Raw genomic sequence first — 27318 nt, forward strand, 5'->3', positions numbered from 1 at the left:
GGTTTAGCTAAAATGCTACTCCTCCGTAACACATTTTCTGATTTCCTCCACTTACAATGATCTTGTCCATCTCTGACACAGCAATTTATTGTCTCTGTTTTGGGCACACTGCTTTTCTATAAAGTTTACTCAGTCATTTAACACATACTTACTGAGCAACAATGATGTGGCAGGCACATGCTATTCCCATGTATATGTCCTGTCCCAACCAGACCTGAGCACCTAAGGGCAGGGACCACTTTACTTACCTTCCTATGCCCCACTCTACCTAGCTCAGTGCCCTACAGAGAGAACCTGCATAAACCTTTGTTACGTGAGGTCTTTGTGGGACACACAGAGTAGAAAATTCCAGCCTTCTCTTCCATTCCTCCACGTGGGCCTCCTGGCACCCCCCAATTACCCTCAGGGCTTTCTCCTTGCTGTTCCCAGGCCTAGGGCCCTCTCTCCTCGTATATCTGCATAGCTAGCTCTCACACTTCCCTTGGTCTTGGCTCCTGGACGGCTTTATAAGAATGGCAGCCCCCACTTCCAGTTGTGACACTCCCTTCCCACATGTCACACACGCTGATCCACAGCCCCATCTGGCACAGGTGTATTTTTTTACTTATTGTCTTTTGTGTCCCCCACCCTCACCCCAGCTAGCAAGAATATGTTACGAGGGCAGGGACTTTTGTTGTGTCCCAGCTACTACACTCAGCATACAGCACAGTGCCTGGCAAATAACACAGGCTGCATATGCTGATGAATGCATGAACCTAGTGAAATCTTTGCCACTGCCTCAGAGGGCATTGAAAAGGTGTTTGATCAGTGAATGAGAGCAGAGGGACCTGACGAGGCATGCAGGTAGGAGGAAAGTCCCTGGAGTTCAACACCCAAGAAGAGGAGAGGAATGTCAATTACCTCTCCGAGATGCTGAGCTGATGGTCTCTGAGAGAGCTGTGTCTCCGACTCACTGCAGGAACGCTCATCTTCCTCTTCATGCAGCACGGAAGAGTTTTGGGAAATGGATCTATAGGAGTCCAGTGGAAAAGCAGCTATATCCAACGTCCATTTAAAGAACAGTACATACTGCAAGGGGAGCTGAGGGGAAAACCCAAATCTTTTTGTTTATTTTTTGAGACAGGGTCTCATGTTTCTCAGGCTGGACTCAGACTCCTGGGCTTCAGCGATCCTCTTGTTGACGTCTTTAACAGAGGAGGAGTACAGCCTCCTGAGTAGCTGAGTAGGTCTGGGCTAACTTGCCTGGCTCAAAACCCAAATCTTAAGTAGGACTAGGGAGGTAGAAAAGAGAACCAGGGAGGGATGTAGACCTCTTTTGGGTGTCGGAAGCGCTAAGTTTTACCTTTAGCTCCTTTGATGACTTGCTATCTAAACTTGGGAAAAACCACTGCCATTTACAGGGTCTCAATATTTTCATCTGTAAAATACCCTCTGCTTTACTCTGCCACAGAAACCTTGTCATGATTTGTACCTAGCTGGATTTAGATGTTTAAGAGATATGGATCACAAGGTTCCTTCAGTCTTTGGACTAAGCAGTGCTCCCAGGGGCCTAGATGGCCCTATCCACAGTGTTCAATGTCCTCTTCCCTATATCCCACCCCCTATCCTTGAAAACAAAAAGAATACATAAGAGATTTGTCTCATCAGAATTTTCCTAAGTGCCTACATACCATCTTATTTTCATCTCTTAATGGATGGGATAACCTTCCCACAGGCAGCTCTGGGAACAGCCCAGAGGGTTACTCTGCCCTAAGGCCCCAGGATGTGGGCCAGCACCAAGGAGGGTTGAAACATCTCATCATGGATTCTGGGGGCAATACTGTGGAGCACTGGCTACTCACTTGGAGAGACTCTTTTTGAGTTTGAGTCCCTGGCTGCTGCAGTCAGACAGGCGGTCAAGAGGCGAGATCGTCCTGACGGGGGGCAGGTGGCCATCACTGCCATACGAAGGGAGCATTCCTGAGAGGTGGCCATCTCCAAGCACGTGAAGTGGAGGAACTGCTGGGGACGGGGTGAGGGGCCCGTTGAGGGCCTCCAGAAGAGATACTACTTCATAGCCTGGTGGAATATTCTCTGAGGACTAGGGGAATCAGAGACAGGTTAAAAAATCAATTAGGTCCTTTTTGTTTTATGACATGATTATGCTACTTACTCTACACTGAAAAAAATGTTTCATATCTGTTCTTGGGGGGTCTGGTAAGAACAACTGTACTAGAGGCAGAGATAAAATATCAAAGAACGGGCCGGGCGCGGTGGCTCAAGCCTGTAATCCCAGCACTTTGGGAGGCCGAGACGGGCGGATCACGAGGTCAGGAGATCGAGACCATCCTGGCTAACACTGTGAAACCCCGTCTCTACTAAAAAATACAAAAAAACTAGCCGGGCGAGGTGGCGGGTGCCTGTAGTCCCAGCTACTCGGGAGGCTGAGGCAGGAGAATGGCGTAAACCCGGGAGGCGGAGCTTGCAGTGAGCTGAGATCCGGCCACTGCACTCCAGCCTGGGCGACAGAGCAAGACTCCGTCTCAAAAAAAAAAAAAAAAAAAATCAAAGAACGACACATTGTAGATCCTGCTTATTGGTAAGCTTTTTCTTAATAATCTCTATTTTTTTTTTCTGATTATAATGGAAACATGTTAATTACAGGAAATTTGGAAAATACATTATTAGGAAAAAAAATCACCAGTAATCAAATCACCAAAGTTATTTTTGTTAGCATTCTGGTGTCTCTTCTTCCCATTTTTTTCTGTGTACTATTTACACAGTTTTGATCAATCTGTAAATAACAATTTTATATTCGGCTTATTTTATTATACTTTCCTCTTTTTTTTTTTTTTTTTTTTTTTTTTTTGAGAAGGAGTCTCGCTCTGTCACCCAGGCTGGAGTGCAGTGGCCAGATCTCAGCTCACTGCAAACTCCGCCTCCCGGGTTTACGCCATTCTCCTGCCTCAGCCTCCCGAGTAGCTGGGACTACAGGCGCCCGCCACCTCGCCCGGCTAGTTTTTTGTATTTTTTTAGTAGAGACGGGGTTTCACCGTGTTAGCCAGGATGGTCTCGATCTCCTGACCTCGTGATCCGCCCGCCTCGGCCTCCCAAAGTGCTGGGATTACAGGCTTGAGCCACCGTGCCCGGCCACTTTCCTCTTTTTTAAAAAAGAGATGGGATCTCACTATGTTGCCCAGGCTAGTCTTGAACTTCTGGTTTCAACTGATCCTCCTGCCTTGGCCTCCCAAAATGCTAGGATTACAGATGTGAGCCACCATGGCTGGCCAGAACATAAATATTTTCCTTCGTTTCTGAAGCCTCTTCATATATGTCCCCTCTTCTTATAGATCCCCTAAGTTTTCTAACTATTCTCCTAGTGCTGTGTATCTAGTTGTGTCCAGCACATCCTATTGTAAACAAGTCTTGATGAACATCCTCGAATGCCTTTTTTTCAAATTATCTTCTTGTTATTAAATTATTAGCTCTTAGATGATGAGGTATGCATGTTTTTAAGGCTCTTGATATATACTGCTGTTTTCTGCTGTTTTGTTTCTTTCAGTGCCTTTTCTAGTTACACTCCTATAAGTAATACAGAAGACCTATTCTGACTGCTTCCCCGAAAGCAGGGAGAATCACTAAAAAAAAAAGTTTTTAAAATTTGAAAGTTGGAAAACGGTATTCTCATATTCGCATATCACTGATTTTTAATGTGGTTGAACTTTTAAAAACACTCTATGTTGAGTATGCTTTGTTTATGCCCTTTGCCCATTAATCTACTGTATTATTCGATATGAACTATGGCAAAGACATTAGCTTTTCCTCTGATACATACATTGTAAATACTTTTTTAAAAAACCACTATTTGTTGTCTAACTTTTAATTTTGGTCACCTTTTAGACCTCTGACGTGCTAAACTTTTTAGGTAGTAAAATGTATGGCTCTTGCTTTCAAGCTTAGAGAATCCTTTCCAATCCAAAGTCAACTAAATAATGGTCTATAATTTATTCTAGGTTTTTTTGTTTGTTTGTTTGTTTGTTTGTTTGAGACGGAGTCTCGCTCTATCACCCAGGCTGGATGGAGTGCAGTGGCGCCATTTCCGCTCACTGCAAGCTCCGCCTCCCGGGTTCAGGCCATTCTCCTGCCTCAGCCTCCCGAATAGCTGGGACTATAGGTGCTCGCCACCACACCCAGCTAATTTTTTTGTATTTTTTTTTTTTAGTAGAGACAGGGTTTCACCATGTTAACCAGGATGGTCTCGATCTCCTGACCTTGTGATCCGCCCACCTCGGCCTCCCAAAATGCTGGGATTATAGACGTGAACCACCGCGCCCAGTCAATTTATTCTAGGTTTTGAATGTTTTGTTTTGTTTGGTTTGCTGTAATGTTTGTTTGGTTTGATGCTTTTAATATAGTTAATTAGTTACTCCAGCTGGAATTTATTTGGTAAGGAGTAAAGTGCTAAACTGATTTTTCCTCTTGGAATAGCTAACTAATTATCCCAATACCATTCACTGAATAATCATCTCTCCCAGCAGTGCATTAATGTAAAGAAAGACAGTATCTACTCTTCTTTAACTGCAAAGCTTTGAGGTTTCACTCTAATATCAGCACTTACACTAGGAAACTGAGGTCACTTTATCTCAGGCACTGAGGCCACAAAACAGGATAAAGAAAAACAGTTACTTTCTTCGAGGATTTGAATAAAGATAATAAATTGTATTTAAATCCAAAATAATCATCCCATTGTTTCTGCCTGAGGGAGTTGGAGTTGAACCTCGCTGGAGTGAAACTGCAAGCAGATGGCTCTAGGAATGGTAAATATTAACTGGACACCAAGTTCCCAAAGAGGAAAAGGGAGGTTTTCATGACCAGTACTCAATTTTCCACAGTAATAATTTGGTTGTAACGCATGCTCTCAGCTGGGCTGCTAAATACTGCAGCATGCCCAGGTCTAATTCCTTGCTGCAATGCCACATAGAAAAGCATGAAAGGTTTAAAAAAGCCAATGAGGCATTTGCTTCAGAGGGGCCGTGGTTCCGAGCCCAACTTACTGAATGCTCTTCAGAGTCAGATGTCTGGGATGAGATGATGGGGTTAAAGCTGGTTGGGGACAAAGGGCCCAATTTTTTCCTCATGGCTCGGATCTGAAGCAGTGCCCGGAAGGCTGTGAAGAAGAAAACAGGCAATCAGGACATCCTGATGCAGGATTAAGGATGAACAAGAGCCCAGACAGAAACCATGATCCCTCCCAGCGCGCATCCGTTTGTCAGATCCAGCAGCAGCACACGCTTCAGTGTTTTGTAAATGTCCTCTTGTCCTCTCTCCCACCCACCAGTCCCCCTGCCGCTCTGGGGCTTACGCAGTCGGCAGATGGGGCAGTTGTTGGCCTGGTAGCGCAGGGTGTCTGCACAGGTGTTACAGAGGCAGAGGTGGCGACAGGGCAGAATCAAGGTGTCCCGGACATCCGAGAGACACACCACACACTCGGCACTGTTATCACTCACTTCGTCTTCAGCCACCTGGTCGAGGAGAAAGCAATTTAGCCAATGTCACAAAGCTCTTCCTGTCCCATACTTTACAGACAAGGCAGTGTGGCTGAAGAGCTAGGATAAGTAATAAGAATAAAATCTGCATTGACATTGGACTTTGTTGTTTACCCAGTGCGTCCACACACTTAGCTTCACTGCTTCTGGGAAGTGTTTATCTAAAATTGAGAGGACGAGACTAACCACTCGAGCTCCTATGAGGCTCGGAGCTAGGCCTCTCAAGTCTCAGCTGAAGGGACCTAGGGGACCACACAGATAAAGGAAAAGGAGCGAAGAAAGGACCCTGGTGGAAACCGAGTTGGACAGAGCTCTGTGGCAGAACAAAGCCAAACCAGCCTACTTTTCTCATTTCCCAAGTGGTAAAAGCATAATGATCTGAAATGAGGAACAAGAAAATACCCTTCTAAGGCCTAACTGATTTCAGAGTTTGGCATGCTAAATTCCTGGACGCTGGCTTGTAATTTCTCACTTGGCCTCCTGGAAACAGTACCTTCAGAATTTTGGATAAAACTTACCTTACAATCTTGTGTGTTGTACTTGTTTTCAATTCCATAGATCTCCTGAAGGAGGTAGCTGACCCCGTCTACCTGAACAGCAAATAGAAAGGTTCAAGGACAGGCTGTCTCCACCGAGAGACAAGAGTGGGAACTCCCTCCCCTCTTACCTCTTTTGGTAACCAAGGATTACTGATTCATAATGAAAAAAAATCAAAGGCCTAGATAAGTAAAGGATGCTTTTATTTACTCATGTTTTCTATTTGGGAGGAGAAAGAAAATCAAATATTTAATTCACCCATCATTATATGCAATAGGGAACACAAAAGTTCACAAATACAATAATAATACTTGCACTGCAGCTTACTATTATGGACAATTAAGAAGGCATAGACTAGAAAAAGGATGGAAGGGTATGCATTAAAACATAGGCATTTGCTATGTAATCCAATTTGAGTTCAGACATAAAAATAAAGGAATAGAAAAGAGAAAAAGAAGAAGAAATTGGCAAGGAAAAAGATGGGAAGGGAAAATATGAATGCAAAGGGCGATAGCAAGATCTTGAGGGAGAGGCTAATGGTGTGTACCCCACACCATGAAGCCACCCCATCCCCAACATGCAGCAAAATTACACCGCCTGGCCCTGTTTCTTTCTTTCTTTTTTTGAGACAGGGTCTTGCTCTGTCATCCAGGCTGGAGTGCAGTGGCACCATCTTGGCTCACTGCAACCTCCGCCTCCTGGGTTCAAGCGATTCTCCTGTCTCAGCCTCCTGTGTAGCTAGGATTACAGGCATGCACCACCATGCCTGGCTAATTTTTGTATTTTGTGGTAGAGATGGGGTTTTACCATGTTGGCCAGGCTGGTCTCAAACTCCTGACCTCAAGTGATCCACCTGCCTCAGCCTCCCAAAGTGCTAGGATTAGAGGGATGAGCCACCAAGCCCAGCCAGCCCTGTTTCTTAAAATCCCAACTACCAAGGCCCAATCCCACTCCCACTCACCTGGCCCATGTCAGTGCCTAAGTTGGCCCTGCCCCATTTACTTTTAGGAGCACGCTCTTCTGCCTCACCTCTGTTTCTTAGCCATCCCTTCCTCTAAGACATAGCCTGTCTCTGATTTTATATCCCACTCTCCAGTCTGACAGTCTGTTGCTAATGCCAATCTAACAAGAGGAAAATGAACAAACCATTTTCCTCTAGCTACACGAACCTTTCCATCCCATCCAGGCCTCCTGGAGAACCAGGCCTTCCCCCATGAGGCAACTCACCAAGGCCTGGCCTGCCCAGGTAGTGCCCTGGACTCAGGATCTGTTTCCTCATCTGCTCTTAAAACTTGTTTTCATGTAGTGATTATATTGGAAAACTAATTTATGCTAAGATAGTCTTATTACTGATCTCATTAAAAGAGAGGCAAATAATTAACCTAAAAGAATGGATAGTATAGAATTTCAGGTATCTATCACCCATCTGCAGGGAGGCTTTTCTTTGCATCTTGACGAAGCCCAGCCCTGCCTCCTACCCAGCTGCTCTACAACCTCCCTGAGATGACCTACCCCTCACCCACCCTCCCTTGCCAATGCCACTGGCACCACTCTCTCTCCTTCCAATGATATCTCCTCCTACCTCTATAAGAGTGGAAAGAAAAGTGCTGGCACATGGCAGGGGCTGGGACTTCCAGCAGACATATGCACAAGGTGCTGATCATTCTACAAGAGGAAGAATGGCCAACTTTGAATTTTAGAAAAGGAATGGATAAATTAAGCCAATGACTCTAATTACCCTAAATTGGACCCTAATGCTTATCCTTTCGCTTGAAATATTTCTCACTCTGGCATTTTAAATAAAAAGAGTTCTCCCTAAACCCAGTGTTGGGAAATAAATCTTGTTCTTTCATTTCTCAAGTCCTTTACTCAGATAAAGGCTCCCTCAACCCCAACACTTCTGGAACAATGAAGACATCAAAAATCAGCATTCCTTTCAGGCCACCCAAGTCGTCTTGTAATAGCTTGTAACATTCAAAAGCACTCCCTTTTTTTCTTTTCTTCTTTGATTAAAAAAAAAAAAGAAGAAAAAGAAAAGGAGAGACAGCAAAAAGTAAAACAAAAACAAAAACAAAAAAAAAAAGAGGGAGAGAGAAGAAGAAAGGAAAGAATAAAAGGAAGGAAGGACCCTAATACTGACAGTCTGTGGTCTTCAAATACTTACTACTTGTTTCTGTTTGAGGGGCTTGACACAGAAAGTTCCATCTGTGTGCTGGAATGAAAATATGAAAGTGATGACAAGGAAGGGAGGGTAATAAAGCTCCAGGTATTCTTCTGTTACATCTCCCAGTTACAGTCACCCTCCCTTATCTGCAGTTTCATTTTCCATGGTTTCAGTTACCCACCATCAACCACTGTCTGAAAATATTACATACAATAAGATATTTTGAGAGAGAAAGATGACTTTCAGACTTTTTTTTTTTTTGAGGCGGAGTCTCGCTCTGTCGCCCAGGCTGGAGTGCAGTGGCCAGATCTCAGCTCACTGCAAGCTCCGCCTCCCGGATTTACGCCATTCTCCTGCCTCAGCCTCCCGAGTAGCTGGGACTACAGGCGCCCGCCACCTCGCCCGGCTAGTTTTTGTATTTTTAGTAGAGACGAGATTTCACCGTGTTAGCCAGGATGGTCTCGATCTCCTGACCTCGTGATCTGCCCGTCTCGGCCTCCCAAAGTGCTGGGATTACAGGCTTGAGCCACCGCGCCCGGCCCCAGACTTTTATTACCTTATAGTTATAATTGTTTTAGTTTACTATTATTCTTAATCTCTTACTTTGTCTAATTTATGAATGAAACTTTATCATAGGTGTGGATGAAGTATACGAAAAACCATAGTGTATATGAGGGTTCTGTACGATCTGCAGTTTCAGACATCCACTGGGGGTCTTGGAACGTATCTCCTGAGGATAAGGGGGGACTACTGTACACACGTTCTGGACGCTCTCAGAGTAGAATTATACAATCCTAATTCTTTAAAGGTCTTACAACTATCCAGTGTAACCCTTTCTTTCTTTTTTTCTCTTTTTTTTGAGACACAGCCTCACTTTATCGCCCAGGCTGGAGTGCAGTGGCGCCATCTCAGCTCACTGCAACCTCCGCCTCCCAGGTTCAAGCAATTCTCCTGCCTCAGCCTCCTGAGTAGCTGGGATTACAGGTGCCCGCCACCACGCCTGGCTAATTTTTATATTTTTAACAGAGGTGGGGTTTTGCCATGTTTCCCAGGCTAGCCTCGAACTCCTGGCCTCAAGTGATCCACCCACCTTGGCCTCCCAAAGTGCTGGGATTACAGGTGTGAGCTACCGTGTCTGACTCAGTCTAACCCTTTAATTTTAAGGAGACTGAGGCCTAAGTATTTGAAGGTCCCGTAGCAAGGTGACGGCAGGGCTAGACCTACACCCAAGCATAGCCCCCAAAGCGATGTTCTGTCACCATCATAGCCTCTAAAGCCAGACCCACTGAGCTCAGGGACCCAGCAAACAGGGGTTACATGTGTCTCACATGAAAGAAAGGGCTAAAGGGAATAAAGCGAGGCCCTCTAAAGTCACTCACCTTCTCAAAAGTACCCAGCAGTATATGGCAATGGCCAAAATATTCTGAAAGAAACATAGGCATGTGAGTGAAGAAGCCCAAACAGCACACCTTGATGCCCATGACCTTCCCCAATTCCCTGCAATCTGGCAACCCAAATGTGCCAGTCTGTCCCTAGAAGGGGCATGTTATATAACCCTCACTTTTTTTTTCTTGAGATAAAGTCTGGCTCTGTTGCCCAGGCTGGAGTGAGGTGGCATGATCTTGGCTCACTGTGGCCTCCACCTCCCGGGTTCCAGTGATTCTCCTGCCTCAGCCTCCCAAGTATCTGGGATTACAGATATGAGCCACCATGCCTGGCTAATTTTCTGTATTTTTAGTAGAAATGGGGTTTCACTACGTTGGCCAGGCTGGTCTCGAACTCCTGACCTCAGGTGATCTGCCTGCCTCAGCCTCCCAAAGTGTTAGTATTACAGGGATGGGCCACCACACCCAGCTAACCCACATTTTTTGAGACCGAGTCTCACTCTGTCACCCAGGCTGGAGTGCAGTGGCATAATCTCAGCTCAGTGCAACCTCCACCTCCTGGGTTCAAACCATTCTCCTGCCTCAGCCTCCCAAGTAGTTGAGATTACAGGCGCACACTGCCATGCCCAGCTGATTTTTGTATACCACCACGGCATTTTAATAGAGAAAGGGTTTCACCATGTTGCCCAGGCTGGTCTTGAACTCCTGACCTCAGGTGATTCAAACCTGCCTCGGCCTCCCAAACTGCTGGGATTACATGTGTGAGCCACTGTGCCCAGCCAAACCCACACTTTTCACATCCGCCCAGGAGCTTGGAGTCACAGATGTGAGAGGATGCAGAGACTGCCTGACTCACAGTCACAAACACCCACAAAGAAGGCATGTTGTTCTGGGGCCACAGCTGCTGCCAGGAATATGCCACAAAAGAGCAGTGTGCACAGCCAAAGAGGACAGAAATCGCCCCTACCGTCTCCTTCATCCACCACGGCATGTACCACTAGAGGGTAAACTTCTCTGTCCAGATCAAAGCCAAGCTGAAGGGAAAGAAAAGGAAAGAAAACAAAAAAAAAAGAGGACTTAACACATTTAGATGGCACAGTTAATCTCAGAAAGGGCGATACTGTCAAGCATTAATCTCATTTCTGCTCCTCATTAACAAGGCTCCTCGTCAGCCTTGTTAATTACCCAAATTTGTTAAATGAGGGCCATCAGTTTCTTTTTAAAAATCTCACAGATGTAAATAAGGCCTTCTAACCTACAGGTTTTTTTTTTTTTTTTTCTTTGAGCATGGCTGTCTCAAAGTATCCAATGCTAATGGGCTATTTCCATTCCTAGGGAATGGAAAAATTAACAAAGTCAGGTATATCCTTGATACAAAATAAGCAGAGCTTTAAAAGGACATGATGAAGTCACAAGACTGAAAGGTAAGCACGGCCTTCAAGTGTCTGAGCAGCCCCTTTGCTGTTGGCCAGAGTCCTAAGTAGCCCCTAGGCCCTTCTGAGTCGATGTGGGAAACCCTCCCCAAAGGTAGCTCACCTCCTCTTCAGCCCACTCGGAGGGATCCACAGTGTGGGAGGGCAGGCAGAACTGCTGACACACTCCTCGCTTGTAGTGCACAGTCTCCGACTGGAGGCTGTTGTCTTTGGGAATGTAGCTATTGATACAAGTGGGAGGCAAAGCAAAAGTCAGTATCTGGCACAAATGGATCTGACAACTTCCTCTGCTCATGCCTGTTCTCAATTATCAACAGGCTCTAGCGAAGAGAAGAAAGGGTCCTTTATAATCCATTTCCTTTGCTCTTGCTTGGCAACGTTGAACTTTTCTATTCAACCCACACATCCGAAGAAAGGTAGCTTACTAGATTTTTAACAGCATGTTAAGGACCTGAAGGACTGACTATGCCACCATTTGCCACTATACCAAGATGGCACAACTTGAAGGGAAAAGGTAAAGGATAGGACTTCGTAGAAGAAAATCTGTTCAGGAACCAGATCTCATCTGGCTGCAGAAAAAGAATGTTTTCCACCTTTGCTGAGTGGATAAGACATGGACTCTACCCATCTGGGAAGGAAGTGGCTCACCTGGTCTCCTGATCTTACCTGGCAATACCATTCTGGAACTCTTCCGTGGCCTGGTAATAGATGGTGATGGCTACCCGAGCATCTGTGTCAAAGGTGAACTCAACATTGTAGTGGACTTTAGCTTTGCTGGCCTCTTCTCCAGGGCTCTTCACTTCCTCAGCACATCTAGAAAACCAGAGACTCAGCATTTGCAGGGTAGCATATCAGTATTTTAAAATTTACCTTTAAAAAAAAATTTAGCAATATATTGTGGGCTTCTCTGAGTGATCGTAAGCATAGGTCTACCTCTTCATTCTGAATGATCACAGAGTGCTTCATGACCAATATTGCTGGGCACTCAGGTTACTTCTGATATTTCCTAGTGCTACCACTACACCATTGTGCATTTGGCAGTTTTGTTTTTATTTTAATAAAAGTTATTAATCACGTAGTTTAAATAGTTTCTTCAAGGCAAAAAATAGCAGGCCTTACTTCTTCCCTTTCCTTCTCTTCAGAGGACACCCCTTTTAGTGATCACTTTGGCATTTACCCACGTTTCTTTTTTTCTTTTTTTTTTTTTTTTTTTTTTTTTTTCACATTCAAAATCTTTTTAATAAGAGGGTAGGGATCCAAGGTTAGTTTTTGTAGCCTCGGCTGGCCCGTCGGCCTCTGGCACGCTCGAACTTCCGGCCCTTGGAGCGGACGTAGGGTTTGGTGTGGCTGTGCGGGGTTCCTGGGGCCTTGCCGAAATGCCGGTACACCTCTCGGCCCTTGCGAGGACCGGAGAGCAGGACAGTGCCGCAGCCCTTGGGGGAGTCCAGTGCCAGCTGGTCGAAAGTGAGGATCTTGCCTCCTGCCCTGAGGATGCGGCTGCGGGCCCGGCTGGTTATGCGCAGTGCACATACCTTTAGTTTAGGCACCTCCTGAACCCGCACGTCGTCCGTTATGGTCCCCACAACCACGGCCGTTTTGTTTTCCCGGCCAGGAAGCTTCATCTTCCGGATCATCCGGGAAAGGGACAGAGGTGGCCGGTTGGTGCGACTCATAAACAACCTCTTCAGCACAACCTGGTTGAATGTGGAATTGGTTCTTCTGGCCAGAAACCTATACAACTTGACCAACAGCCTCAGGTAGATATCCTGGCTCTTGGGCTCCTTGCGCCGAACCTTTCGGTCCTTGTTGTGGCGAATGTCAACTCCCATGATGGCGCCTCCTGCTCTGCCAGGTCCGGAAAGAGAGAACAGTCCCACGTTTCTTTTTTTTTTTTTGTTTTTTGAGACGGAGTCTCGCTCTGTCGCCCAGGCTGGAGTGCAGTGGCCGGATCTCAGCTCACTGCAAGCTCCGCCTCCCGGGTTTACGCCATTCTCCTGCCTCAGCCTCCCGAGTAGCTGGGACTACAGGCGCCCGCCACCTCGCCCGGCTAGTTTTTTTTTTTTTTCTTTTTTTTTTTGAGACGGAGTCTCACTCTGTCGCCCAGGCTGGAGTGCAGTGGCCGGATCTCAGCTCACTGCAAGCTTCGCCTCCCGGGTTTACGCCATTCTCCTGCCTCAGCCTCCGGAGTAGCTGGGACTACAGGCGCCTGCCACCTCACCTGGCTAGTTTTTTGTATTTTTAGTAGAGATGGGGTTTCACCGTGTTACCCAGGATGGTCTCGATCTCCTGACCTCGTGATCCACCCATCTCGGCCTCCCAAAGTGCTGGGATTACAGGCTTGAGCCACGGCGCCCGGCCCCGGCTAGTTTTTTGTATTTTTTCAGTAGAGACGGGGTTTCACCGTGTTAGCCAGGATGGTCTCGATCTCCTGACCTCGTGATCCGCCCGCCTCGGCCTCCCAAGGTGCTGGGATTACAGGCTTGAGCCACCACGCCTGGCCGACCCACGTTTCTAAGAAATATCCTTGGGTTACTACTTCTTGATTTTTCAGTTTTAGGCACTATCTATGGATTTCCTACTATGGAAACAAGGATTTCTTTCTCTTTACTCATTCTGCTCCATATAGGAACTCCCCCATCCCCACAGTATAGCTACATCATAATTTTATAATAGTCCAGTACATTTGTGTATTACTGTGATTATATAAACATATAATCTATGATTATTTTTCTTTTCTTGCCTAACTTTTTCTTAGTTAGTGCTCACCCTTTTTTTTTTTTTTTTTTTTTCCAGTTGCATAGTTTTCTATATACTCATCACAAATTCCAACCCAAGCTCTCTGGGGCTGTCTAAATCTCTCAAAACGTTCAGATGCACCAAGTGGTCTATTCATTTCATCTTATTGAGGAGGTCCCTTGGACTCGCTCCCATCTGTACTTGGCCCTCTGCACCTGGCTCCCAGCCGCCACCCTGGAATCTCTCCCCCTCCATCATCCTGGTGGGTCCCTTTTGCCTCTGTCCTCCTGTAGAAGCTCATGTTTCCTGTGCCTCAATTCTTCCTCTGTCTTGGGTTATTCTTTCATATCGGTGGAGCATGTGTTCTACCAGCTTCCTGAAAAAGGGTGTGTTGGGAAATAAACTTTTGAGAGCTTTTATTCAACATTCACACTTCATTCAAAGTTTGGCTGAGCAAAGTATTCTAGATTATAAATAATTTCTAAAAGACACTGAAAGCCTTTTCGCTGCCTTATTTTTCACCTCCCAGCGTTGTTCCCAAGAAGTCTGAAGTCGTTCCAACTGCTGATCCTTCTTCTGAAAGCTTATAGACAGTCCTCTTTCTCATCCACTCTGTGGGCACTTGGTGGTCCTTTCCATTTAGAAACTTGTACCCTCTGCTTCTGAGAAATTTTCTTAAATTCTATGTCACTCATGATTTCCTTCCTTTTATATCCTCTGTTCTCTGTAGAACCCGTTAGTTGGATGTCAGACCTTCTAAATGGGTGCTCTATTACTTGTATCTTTCTTCTTCTATTTTCCTTCTCTCTGGATTTTTGCTCTGCTTTCTAGAATATTTCAAGTTTTCTTCCTATAATTCTATTGAAATTTGTATTTATGCTCCTTGTTTTAATTTCTAAAAGCAATTTTTTTGGTTTCATAAACTTTGTGTCATTGTGTCCATGAAAGAAAAGGATATCTTCTCTCATGTCTTTGAGACTATTAATGAAGTTTTCTTCTTCCCGCATAGCTTTTCTTTCCAATTAGATTTTTTTTTTACTTTATTATTATTTTATAAAGAGATGGGGTCTCACTATGTTGCCCAGGCTGGTCTCAAACTCCTGGGCTTAAGCGATCCTCCTGTTTTGGCCTCCCAAAGTTCTGGGATTAAATGTGTGAGCCACCACACCCGGCCTAGTTAGGCTGTTTTAAAATGTTGGTTTGTTTGGCTACTGTCTTTCCTATTATAGGCATTCTGTACACATCTAAGAATCTGTGGCTGTCTGCTTGTATTTAAGATATTTAAACTGCTGATTAGAGCTCTGAGTGCACAGCAGGACTTGGGGATCCCGGGCTTCACTGTGGGCTGATCTGGATCTGCTGAGGAACCTCCAACTCTAGTCTCCTAGGTTTTCCTATCCAGGCAGGTCCAATTTCCAGAAAACAGTTTTTCTCTCTCTTGACAAAGGCCTGGCTGCCAGCATTCTAGCGGCAGAGTGGAGAGGCAGCTGGAGGGCTCAACACCCAGTTTGCCAGGATCCACTCACCCCCCGTTTTGTTTTGAGACAGGGTCTCACTCTTGCCCAGGCTGGAGTGCAGTGGTGTGATTGTGACTCATTGCAGCCTCGACCTACCTGGGCTCAGGTGATCCTCCCACTTCAGCCTCCCAAGTAGCTGGGACTACAGGTGTGCACTACCATGCTTGGTTAATTTTTGTATTTCTTGTAGAGACAGGGCTTTACCATATTGCCCAGGCTGGTTAGCCTGTTTTTAGTACTGGCCGTTAGCTGTGCCCGGGTCTCTCTTGTCCAGAGATTCTTTGTTTTTACCTTTCCAGGGACAGTCATCTGCCTGCCTTTGGCCAGGTTGTAGTAATGTAGTTCTGGCTGTGTGGTACAAGGGAGGGGATCTGCCTACCTTGAGGGCAGACTTTCTACCAATCCTCTTCATTTTAGCTTCCCACCTCAACTTCTAGAGGGACCTGGCACTGCTAATTTCTGAACCCCTTGGGGGATAATACCACAGTATAAATTGGGTGATTCTCAGCTTTTCTTTCTGCTAGTTCAGGATTCTGATATCCTGGGTCTACTAAGTCATTTAATATTCACTATGTGCTTCCAGCTTCTAAAATTTTGTTGCTGCTGCTGTCTTCCCATTCTCCAAATACTTACAGATTTATGCCTTTTTAAAATTTTTTTATTTTTATTTTATTTAATTAATTTATTTATTTTATTGAGACGGAGTCACACTCTGTCGCCCAGGCTGGAGTGCAGTGGCACAATCTCGCCTCACTGCAACCTCCGTCTCCTGGGTTCACGCCATTCTCCTGCCTCAGCCTCCCGAGTAGCTGGGACTACAGGCGCCTGCCACCATGCCTGGCTAATTTTTTGTAATTTTAGTGGAGACGGGGTTTCACCGTGTTAGCCAGGATGCTCTCGATTTCCTGACCTTGTGATCTGCCCACCCTGGCCTCCCAAAGTGCTGGGATTACAGGCTTGAGCCACCGCACCCGGCCTTATTTTTTATTTTTTAGATGGCGTCTCACTCTCACCCAGAGTGGAGTGCAGTGGAACAATCTTGGCTTACTGAAACCTCTGCCTCCTGGGTTTAAGCAATTCTCCTGCTTCAGCCTCTGGAGCAGCTGGGACTACAGGTGCATGCCACCATGTCTGGCTAATTTTTGTATTTGTAGTAGAGACGGGGTTTTACCATGTTGGCCAGGCTGGTCTTTGACTCCTAGACTTCAGGTGATCCGCCCGCCTTGGTCTCCCAAAGTGCTGGGATTACAGGCATGAGCCATTGTGCCCGGCCAGATTTATGCCTTTTAAATACATGTTTATAATTACTTGATGGGGTTTTCAGAGGAAGCAAAAGTAGGTGTTCAATCTTCCATCTTTACCTGGAAATCTGAGAATCAGAATTTATTCCCATAATCACAGAAAAACAAAACAAAGAACACCCTTCAAGTTAACATTTATTGAACACCAGGTGTTTTCCCTTCTGTTACCTTAATTTTGACAACCACCATGAAAGGTAAAGTTGATTATCACCATTTTACAGATAAAAAAAAACCTGAAGCTCAGACACTCATTCAAGCAAGCATCTGTGGACCTGGGAAGCAAATTGCTCTGCTGCTTCCAAGTCTGGTTCTTTTAGCGTAAGACAGCTGCTTCATCCTATTCTAGAGCTGCAGCCAGGCTGCCACGGCAGAGGCCATGACCTCGCAGCAGCTCAGGCCCTTGAATGGTCTCCATCAAATGTATGAATGTGCCATATGTGATGAGACAAACCAAGTAGACAAAGTAGCTGGCAACTGGCAGGCCCCAGAGGCCTCGTTAGTCTGCTCTGCTGCTGGATGAACTCCCCTGGGTCAGGTGGGGGGACTGTTCAGCAGACAGGTACCTCCTTGGCTTTCTCCTCCCCAGAGATGATCCTGGGGTGGAGAGAAGCATAGCTGGGGAACCAGTAGAAACTTCAGGGACAAATAAAATATAAAAAATTAAGAGCGAGAGACTGAAAATAGATCAGTGGTTACTTAGGGCTGGAAGGACTGCTTGAGCCCAGGAAGTCAAGGCTGCAGTGAGCTGAGATCGCGCCACTGTACTGCAGCCTGGGTGACAAAGTGAGACTCTGGGCAGTGGCTCATGCCTTTAATCCCAGCACTTTGGGAAGCTGAGACAGGTGGATCACCTGAGGTCAGGAATTTGAGATCAGCCTGACCAACATGGAGAAATACCGTCTCTACTAAAATTACAAAATTAACCAGGCATGGTGGTGCATGCCTGTAATCCCAGCTACTCAGGAGGATGAGGCAGAAGAATCGCTTGAACCCCGGGAGGCGCAGGGTGCGGTGAGCCGAGATTGTGCCATTGCACTCCAGCCTGGGCAACAAGAGTGAGACTCTGTCTCAAAAAAACAAACAAACAAAAAAAAATGAGACTCTGTCTCAATATATGTGTATATATATCTATATCTATATATATATCAGACAAAAACATCGTAATGCTAATAAGGCTGATCTATACAAGCATGAGAAGGTCTCTGAGTCATCTTTCTTGCCTATTCAGAAAAATCTGGGACCTTGATTTGCTCTAACCAAAGTTTTTCACCAGGGAATCAGAGAGCCTTGGTAGACATACTGTCTAGGGGTGGCGGGCGGTGGGAATGTATCAGATTAAAAATTACACTGTCTCGAGGATGGCACCAAGAGGGCAAATGACGATAATTAACATTGATGATGAGGATTAAACAACCAAACAAGGGCACTATGAGTTCCTTAGAGAACAGACACATGAGATAGGGAATAAAGAAGAAAAATAAAATATAGTGGTAAGATAAAGGATTTGACATTCTAAGTTCAAATTTCCCATTTTTACATTGGCTTGTTGGAGTAGCTGCAAAAATTCCCACTTTCCCTTAATAATTCTTCTTCCCTTTTAAAAAATATCCATAAAATAAGGATACTGAGCATTTCTAGGCAAGTGAAAGTTCTTCACAAACACAGTCCATTGCATCCAGTGCTGAACAACATAGGGGTGGATGGCCTGATCTCAGCAGAAAGAAGTGCCTGCACTCCTGTCTGAGGCCTGGAGAAGCAGGCTCTGGGGCTGCCAGAAACTGCTGTGTGAGTTCCTTGGGGAGTCTGTCCGCCAGCCCCCAACCTCCCCAAAGGAAGGTGCCTGGGACCTGGTCCCAGCCTCTGGGAACTTACTTGACGAGCCTCAGCGTGTCCTTTCGGATATTGACCAGGCTTCTCAGAGTCTTCACAGGTTCTTGGGGAGGTGGGGCGGCGTAAGGGAACTGTGTCAGAAACAAAGTAGGAGAAGGTGGTGTGTTTATAAAGACCCACAGCTGTCCCTCGCTGTTACAGGGCTTTACAGTTCACCAAAAATAGCCCTAAGAGGTGAGGCAGGAAGGCACAACTCTCCTAATTAAGTGAGGAAACTGAAATTCCGACACACTGAGTCAACCTGCTCAAGGTTACAGCTAGTGGGAAAATGGGATTCAATTTGGGGCCCAAAGAGCTAGATTTATCTTCTTTTTCCATTATATGAAGCTTATTTGGGTCAGTGTTCAAAACTTGGAGAATTAATAAAAAACCACTGAAGTTCCAAATACCAAAGGACACACTGTGGCCGAGTTAATCACAAAAGGCTTTTCCATCTGACCTCAGACGACAGGGAGCCAGACCTGCAAGCCCTTTCCTTTGGTGAGGCCATATGGTATCCCAGGAATTTAGGGACTGCAAATAAAAGAGAACCCCATCATGTGTACAGAGCTGAAGTTTGCAAACAGTAAAGAACAAATTTCCCCTGCAGCTAATCATATAAAGCAGAGTTAACACATTAGCCAAGAGTTATTTTGGGGTCACCAAAGGTTTATGATTGTCTTCATTTACCATCCACTTTCTCCCCATTTGCCCGTTTAGACCTTTGGATATGAAGTTCTGAGTTGTTGATAATAAAGAGATAAACAAAGGGGAAACAGCCAAAAATTTCACTGGGAATTGCCTTCTGAGGATCAAGAATGATTTCAAATGTTCCCCGTATTTTTAAAATGTTATTTGGGCAACCAAATGTTTTAACATATAATTCCCAAAAAACCTACTGGTCTCTGCAGCTTTGCACAACTATGGTTCTCTTGGCTCAAGAAAAGTCTGCCTCCATAGTGTGGTATCACAAAACAGGACACCCAAGTTATAATCGAATTGTGCCTTCACAGGTTTTTACTGAATATGGTTATTTTACTTGGGAAACAATATAGTTAAACCATAGTCAAGGTGCATCTGACTTTATGTATGCAGTATGATTGCTTATAATTCACATGTATGAGTGTGACTCTTATACTCAATAGAAATTATTTGCATTCAGATTACCTACTTTGTGGGCATTATTTAGTAATTTACCTTTTCGTTGATATATTAACCAGACATTCTTTAAAAAATGATAGTTTTTTCTAATTACAAAGTAATACATGTTTAAGCAGAAAACTTGAAAAACATAAAAAAGTACAAAACTATCCCTAATTTTACTATTCAGCAATACCAAAATCAACACTTCGGAATATGTCTCTCCATCCGTCCATCTATCCATCCATCCATCCACCTCTATATCCATGTGTTGTTTCAAACTGAACACACTATTTTGCAGTTTCTTTTTCACCTAAAAAGATGTGGCAAACATTTTCAAAGTCTATAATTTTGATAACATGTGCAGATAACAGCATACTTTAATCAATTCCATATGATTCAATACTTTATGTTGGTTTTACTTTTTTTCACAGCTATAAATGTTGTGGTGAATATCCTTGTCTCTATATTTCTGCATGCTTGTTTATTTCCTTAGGACAAATTCCTAGAAGTGGAATTACTGGATCAAAGAGTAAGCATATTTTTAAGCCTTTAAAAATTATTTTGCCAAACTGTTTTCCACAAAGCTGACTCCAACTTTGCCCTCCTGCAAGCAATGCATCAGGAGGCCTTGACATGGGAAAACTGAAATTCTAGTTCAGATCCCATCTGTGGCCTGTTTCTCCTCCCCCAACTTTCCTAGGCTGTCATACTAAAGGAATTTAAAACAATTTTTAAATAAGCTTAAGCAAAAAGTAATTAGGCAGGAAAATCCGACACAAACGCTAGTCTATTCTAAAGCCAAAATAAATGACTTTGGGATTAAAATTTTTTTTCTGGAGTAGCAAAGTTAATCATTTTCATTTGTACAGGTACTTGGGCGTTATCCATAACTCCTACCTGCATTTCAAATAAAAGATGCATCTTTTCCCTTATTCTTTACTCTTTCTCCTCCATAGCCACCCCCTGCCGCAAAAGAGAGAAAAATAAAAAGAAAGAAAAAAAATCCTGGCACTCTTCATCCTCCATTTTGAATATTATATTTGATAACTGTGGCAATGAAACATAAGCTATCTGGCTCTTAAGGAAAGGTATCAATGAGTTCAAATGTTAATAAATCCACCCCTACACTTTAGGCTCTCCCTATACACACACATACACGCACAAGACAACAACGGCAAATCTGTTCAGGAGAACCTTGGACGTGGGCTGCTACCTACCAAAGTTTGTGCCTTGCTGGCCTTTCATTCATGCAATCAGAGTCTACACGCAACACTCCATACTAGGAATAAGGAGAGACTGAAAACCAAGAAGATAAGGCCCTGCTCTTTCAGGAAGCTACATTATAAGGCAGCTGACATAGTAATTGTAATATTAAAGAGATTCAACATATCAGTATTTTTTGCCACAAAAGGCAAAAATAAAGGAAGTGATCATTTCTGGCTGAGGTAATCTGAAGGCTTCATGGAGGAGGTTGGTAGTTGATCTGGGATCTTAAAGGATAAATGAAATCTGCAAATTCAGAGATGACAGAGAAGATAGAGGGGACAGCAGGATCAGAGGCAAATTGAAGAAAATATTTTTCTGCTCTTAGAGTTGTCTCCCATTCTTCTGTAAATCGATTTTGCCTACCATTACTCTCTAAATTTCTTAGTTATCTTCCTTTCAAAAATTACCATTTATTGAGTGCTTACTATTGATGAGAGTGGTGGGCCGTCTGGAGCAGCCACTGCCATCACAACGGCCGCTGCAGGGAGGTTGCAGGGAGCAGACCAACAGCCCCTCCACAGCTTGCCACCCTGGAGGCCACCCCATGGGGCTGGCCGGGTTGCCTGCCAGCAGAGGAGCAGTGTGGCAGAAGAGCAGCGCGATAGGGCAGAGAGGAGACCCAAGAAGGGGCTGGGCCTTGGGCAGTGCCCCGCTTGCACATGGAGCGCCAAGGTCAGGCCTGGGCACAGAGCTGGGGCTGTGCTTCAGGGGCCCCGGACAGGAAGTGGGAACAGCTTCCGCTTCGGGCACCTGGCCATTGGTGCAGCCATTGTGCCCACTCTGCCAAGGGTGCCAGGTTCCTGTGCCTCAGGAGGAGGCTCTGTGCAGCCCATCTGGGGATGCGTCCCCAGGTCTGCCCCACACTGGGGTGACTACTGAGTCTGACACTCCCAGCCAGATGACCCAGCCGAGGCCCAGGCCCAGGATCCACTCTGCCCCTGGCTACCCCTGAAGCACCTGGGCAACAGGCAGAGCTCATGGCAATGTCACCCTGCCCTGGACACCGGCCCAGGCCCAGTGAGGACTTGGAGCCCCTGCCCTAGGCTGCAAGGGGGTGCTGTAGAGGCTGCATGCTCCATAGAGCTGGTGGAAGCCGGGAACAGGCAGCAGCCCCGCCTGTCTGCTGTTGGTGCTGGCTCTGATCTTAGAGCAATGTGGGGCCAAGCCCAGGTGCTGTCACAGTCAGGCAGGGAGTGCCCATGCTCGGGGTAGTGCTGACAAGCCAGCCCCAGCCTCCTGCTGCCTCGGCCCCTTCCAGACTTTGGGCACTGATGAGCATGGGGGAGGTGGGGGTGCTGAGGGCAGCTTGGTGCTGGCCTTCAGGGAGGGCGTGAAGGCTGGGGCCCCGGCTGCCAGTCCTGCCCACCAGAGTGGGAACTTGTGGTACCTTTTCTAGGCCTGCCGATGGCTGCCCAGGGACCAGTCTAGTTGCACTTCCTCCCCTCTGAGGCCCATAACAGCCCCAGGCTCAGCCAGAACAGGGCAGAGGTTGGGACCATCAGCTGCAGAGAGGAGCAACCTATTCCAGTGCTCCCTCTCTGCTGACAGCTTCAGAGATGTCCATAAGACCAGCTGCAGAGAGGAGCTATGCACTCCAGGGCCTCCTCTCTGCTGAGAGCTGCAGAGAAGACAGGATGACCTTCCTGCAGAAAAGAGCTTCCCACTCCAGGGTCTCTATGCTAGGACACTTGTCAGGACACCCTGGTTGTGGAAAGGACCTACCCACTGCGGGTATGAGCTGTTCTATCGCTCAATAAGGCTCCTCTTCATCTTGCTCACCCTACATTTGTCTGTGTATCTCATTCTTCCTGGTTGCAGGATGAGAATTTTGGACCCATGGAATGGTGGGACTAAAATTGCTATAACACGAACAGAACTGAAACATGCTCCTTGCTTGTCATGTTGTGGGCAAAGAGGAAAGAAGAGCTGTGGCCCTTCGGGAACCCCAGACCTGGAAGCTGCCTAAGCCAGGGCTGTGACTTCCTCTTTATGGCCCTGTGGTTCCTGGCATCTCCAAGATTCCAGGTGCCACCACATTCCCTGGTGCCAACCAGGAGAGCTGCCTGCAGTACACCTGGTCCAGCCATAGCCTCGCAGACAGCTGGCACCCATGCTGGCACCTGGGGCTGCCAGCCCCACAGCAGCAGCTGGCATGTCTGACTGCATAGTGGCCGGACCCTACTCTCGCTCACACACCCCTTGCTGCTCCATGCCTGATTTGCAGTCTCCCTTGGAGGCGTGGGATATAGGCTGGTAGTGTGAGCTGAGTGTAGTCTGTCAGGCCAAGTGGGTGGAAAAAGGCCAGTGTGCCTGAGCCGAACCTGTGCAAGGCACCACTGGCCACAGGTTTCTGGCCAGAAAAGTGACACCCCAAAGATCCCATAATACTATGTGCCAGGCACTATGCTGAGCTCTTTATTTATATTATCTTATTTAATCTTTGGAGGAATCCTGTGAAATAGGCATGGTTGTTCCCATTTTTGCAGGTAAGAAAATAGAGGTTGCAAAGAGGTTGAATAAATTCTCTAAAGTCCCCCAAATTTTAGGGAGCAGAGGTTATTTTTCTTTTTTTTTTTTTTTTTTTTTTCCAGTAACTAACAAGTCTTAAAGGGAGCAGAGTTGAGGTTTGAACATGTTCTACCTTTATCTTTTCCCAAGATGCTCTGCAAGCAGCTTCTTAATCTAGAGATGAGATTTCCAAGGATTAAAGTGCTGGTTATTAAAAAATCTGAAGACACAAATTTATTTATTGCCTCATTCCTTTCTAAAGTCAAGATACCAAATAAATGTGTTTGTCCACACTATCTCCTCAATACATGCACCATTACTAAGTTATATTTAAGACAAAAGATGTATCCTGGCCAGGCACAGTAGCTCACGCTTGTAATTCCAGCACTTTGGGAGCCTGAGGCAGAAGGATCGCTTGAGCTCAGGAGTTTGAGACCAGCCTGGGCAACATGGTGAGACTGTCCCTACAAAATATAAAGAACTTAGTCAGCATGGTGGCACACACCTGTAGTCCCAGCTACTCAGGAGGCTGATGCAAGAGGATCACTTGAGCCCAGAAGATTGAGGCTTCAGTGAGCTATGATAGCATCACTGCACTCCAGCTTGGGGGAGAGAGTGAGACTGCTTCAAAAAAGAAAAAAAAAGAGGCCAAGCATGGTGATTCATGCCTGTAATCCCAGCACTTTGGGAGGTCAAGGTTGGCAGATCACTTGAGGTCAGGAGTTTTGAGACCAGCCTGGTCAACACAGCAAAACCCCATCTCTACTAAAAATACAAAAATTAGCCAGGTGTGGTGGCGTGGGCCTATAGTCCAGCTACTCGGGAGGCTGAGGCAGAAGAATTGCTAGAACCCAGGAGGTGGAGGTTGCAGTGAGCTGAGCTCATGCCACTGTACTCCAGCCTGGGCGACAGAGTGAGACTCTGTCTCAAAAACACAAAAACAAAAAGTAAGTATCTTATTTCAACCTAAAACCAGAGATCTCACTCATATGCTAACAGGTAAGTATGAAAGGAAAGCAAACTAATGCCTTCTTGGGACCAAGAAAGATGAAGCTCAGAACAGATTCGGGGACAAGCATTTTTCTAAAGTACTCATACACGAGTCCACTGTACTCAGCATTAGCAATCGTTTTCTCAGTTCATATCCACAGAGTTTCTGTTTTTCTTTTTTAGAGTCTGCAAAGGGTAATTTTCTCAGCCCTAGGTCTACTGAGTAAGGGAGTGCACGGTGACTAGGAAGACCAGATAAAGTCTTTCTGATGTGAGCATCCTGGCATATCTGGAAACAGGAATAGTTTCCTTTTCTGTCTTGCACACAACATGCCCCAGGTCCACAGAAAGAGAGAGACTGAGAAGCTTTCTGATCTCTTACCTCAAGCTCAATATGGATTTTATAGAATGGCTTCCTGTTTCTCAGGTATCATTCTGGAGTAAATAAACCTTTAACAGCTTTATGAAGGATAACTTAATGCAGCTTCTAGAATCCTATTTCACTTTTTATAATGAAAACAGGCCTCAGATCAAGACCCATGAACAAAGAATGAAATTTGGTCTGTTCGGGGATTTGAGGACCAAACATTATGTGTGAGTATCTTTACGACAGAAAAGCAAGGCACAGATCCCCCTAATCTAGTCATCTAACCAGAAAACTCTGCCAAAAGAAAGCCCCTTTCATGGGGTAAAATTTGGGTAACCAGGAATTACAGCTTGGCAAATCATGAAAAAAGAGAATGTAAGGAAATATTTAACTGAGTATGTACTATGTGCCAGGCATTTTGCTAGGTTCTTTAGATGGATTATTTTTGTCCCCCATTTTACTTTACATACTTTTTATCTTTATTTTTAAATTTTTGTAGGGATGGGGTTTTACTATATTGCTCAGGCTGGTCTCAAACTCTTGAGTTCAAGTGATCTTCTCACCTCAGCTTCCCAAAGTATGGGGATTAGAGGTGTAAGCCACCACACCTGGTCTTTTTTTTTTTTTTTTTTTTTTTGGAGACGGAATCTCGCTCTGCCGCCCAGGCTGGAGTGCAGTGGCAGGATCTCAGCTCACTTCAAGCTCCGCCTCCCGGGTTTATGCCATTCTCCTGCCTCAGCCTCCTGAGTAGCTGGGACCACAGGCGCCCGCCACCTCGCCCGGCTAGTTTTTTGTAGTTTTTAGTAGAGACGGGGTTTCACTGTGTTAGCCAGGATGGTCTCGATCTCCTGACCTCGTGATCTGCCCATCTCAGCCTCCCAAAGTGCTGGGATTACAGGCTTGAGCCACCACACCTGGCCTTGGTCTTTTTTTATTTTGGTAAAATACACATAACATGAAATTTACTGTCTCAACCATATTCAAGTATACAGTTCAGTGGCATTATGTAACATTCACATTTGCATTATCGTGTGGCCAAGACCGCCATCCAGCTCCAGTTTAGGTATTTTCTTGTTTCATATTCTCGACAGGAACAACATGCCTGCCACTCTCACCAGCCTGTAAATTCTGTGTGTATGCTGGAGGACGGTCTAACATGCAGAAGAAATACAGTAGCTGACTAAAAAATGAAGAATGTCTGTTAAAGAAACTGACATTCTACAGATAAAGAAACTGAGACTCAAAAGACTCACGTAATCATCCAGGGTCCCAGAGCTAATGAATAGCAGAAATGCAATTTGAACCCAGGTACATCTGACTCCCAAAGCCATATTCTATTGTATTCCTTCAGCTACTGCAGGGCAAGTCTGCAGGCTCTTCTAATCCTAGGAGTGTTCTAGGGACCTGAGCAGAGTTTGGGGAGTCCGAAAGTTATACTATCACGGCAAATAGTACTGAATTCTATGAAGGTTCTGGAAGCTAGCCAAAAATCTCCAATTGTGCCCTATGCTTAGGTGGCAATATGTACAAAAGTACACCACACACCACACTCCTTTCCATCTTTAACAGGAGTATCTAAGGTCTTCTTAGAAGAGGTTTCTTGGAGCACAGTATGACAAAATCTTTGTCTGTAAGATCTAACAGCACCTGCAGAAGATACAAATGTACACTGAGGGCAGGGTGATGTCAGAGAACACTGCCAGCAGCCACAGCTGCAAGGGACATGTCAGTCAGTGTTTACCTTCCACCCAAGATGCTCAAAGATGTGTTACTGCCAGATAGTTCTAAAATATGGCGACTTCTCCACTAAATTATTTTCAAAAAATGGTCGGGCGCGGTGGCTCACACCTGTAATCCCAGCATTTTGGGAGGCCGAGGCAGGCAGATCACCTGAGGTCTGGAGTTCGAGACCAGGCTGGCCAACACAGTGAAACTTCGTCTCTACTAAAAATACAAAAATCAGTTGGGTGTGGTGGCGCATGCCTGTACTCCCAGTTACTCAAGAGGCTGAGGCAGAAGAATCGCTTGAACCCAGGAGGCAGAGGTTGCAGTGAGCTGAGATTGCACCATTGCACTCCAGCCTGGGTGACAGAGTGAGAGTCTGTCTAAAAAAAAAAAAAAAAAGAATAAATAAATAATTTTCAAAAAACTAAGACATTTACCCATTCATACAGCACTCCCACTATGTCCTGAATACTGAACTAGGCCCAGGGGACACAGTGAAGAGTCAAGCAAACCTCTCTTAGTTCCATCTGTAAAGGGGTGTCAGGCTTGCATCTGGTGCCCTGCATGCTTGAATACAACATCCTCCTGGGACTGGGCTGCTGTGTCTGTACTGAAGTAAGCCTGAATCTGATAATAACTTAAATCCCAAACATTTCAAGCCCAGAATGGAAGTAGAGTTTGGCTCAGTCAGAAGACCTCTTTTGGTGGACCTCAGGCGTTTGCTGACGAAGGCTCTGTGTGTCTGTGAGCAGCTCCTCTTTGGCTTTTTACCCTGGTGCTCATCAGTTTCATTTCATGTGCACATCACATCGGCAAAGTGCCACCTGGTGACGAAAGATGAAACTGCCAGAC

General features: G+C 45.5%; 2 protein-coding genes across 4 annotated transcripts in view; both read right to left on the minus strand.

Moving 5' to 3' along the window:
- RNF157 (ring finger protein 157) overlaps positions 1-27318 on the minus strand; it is a 97995-nt gene that overhangs the window by 13739 nt on the left and 56938 nt on the right. For all 3 annotated transcript variants that reach the window (XM_030923402.1, XM_030923400.1, XM_030923401.1), the window contains exons 3-13: positions 18471-18559; positions 11711-11857; positions 11148-11265; positions 10579-10645; positions 9606-9649; positions 8227-8274; positions 6044-6115; positions 5342-5501; positions 5034-5146; positions 1842-2080; positions 901-1009 (exon numbers count right to left, since the gene is read on the minus strand). In XM_030923402.1, the coding sequence (XP_030779262.1) occupies positions 901-1009; positions 1842-2080; positions 5034-5146; positions 5342-5501; positions 6044-6115; positions 8227-8274; positions 9606-9649; positions 10579-10645; positions 11148-11265; positions 11711-11857; positions 18471-18559 (1206 nt within the window). The remainder of the gene's footprint in view (positions 1-900; positions 1010-1841; positions 2081-5033; positions 5147-5341; positions 5502-6043; positions 6116-8226; positions 8275-9605; positions 9650-10578; positions 10646-11147; positions 11266-11710; positions 11858-18470; positions 18560-27318) is intronic.
- LOC115894827 (60S ribosomal protein L18) lies at positions 12268-12909 on the minus strand. The gene has a single exon (XM_030923403.1). It carries the CDS (start codon positions 12871-12873, stop codon positions 12307-12309), a length of 567 nt encoding a protein of 188 aa, XP_030779263.1. The 5' UTR covers positions 12874-12909; the 3' UTR covers positions 12268-12306.

Source organism: Rhinopithecus roxellana, chromosome 19 (assembly GCF_007565055.1).
Source record: "Rhinopithecus roxellana isolate Shanxi Qingling chromosome 19, ASM756505v1, whole genome shotgun sequence".
Taxonomy (NCBI): domain Eukaryota; kingdom Metazoa; phylum Chordata; class Mammalia; order Primates; family Cercopithecidae; genus Rhinopithecus; species Rhinopithecus roxellana.

Excerpts from the sequence above, each read along its gene's own strand:
- LOC115894827 (XM_030923403.1), bottom strand. The coding sequence starts at position 12,873 with ATGGGAGTTGACATTCGCCACAACAAGGACCGAAAGGTTCGGCGCAAG.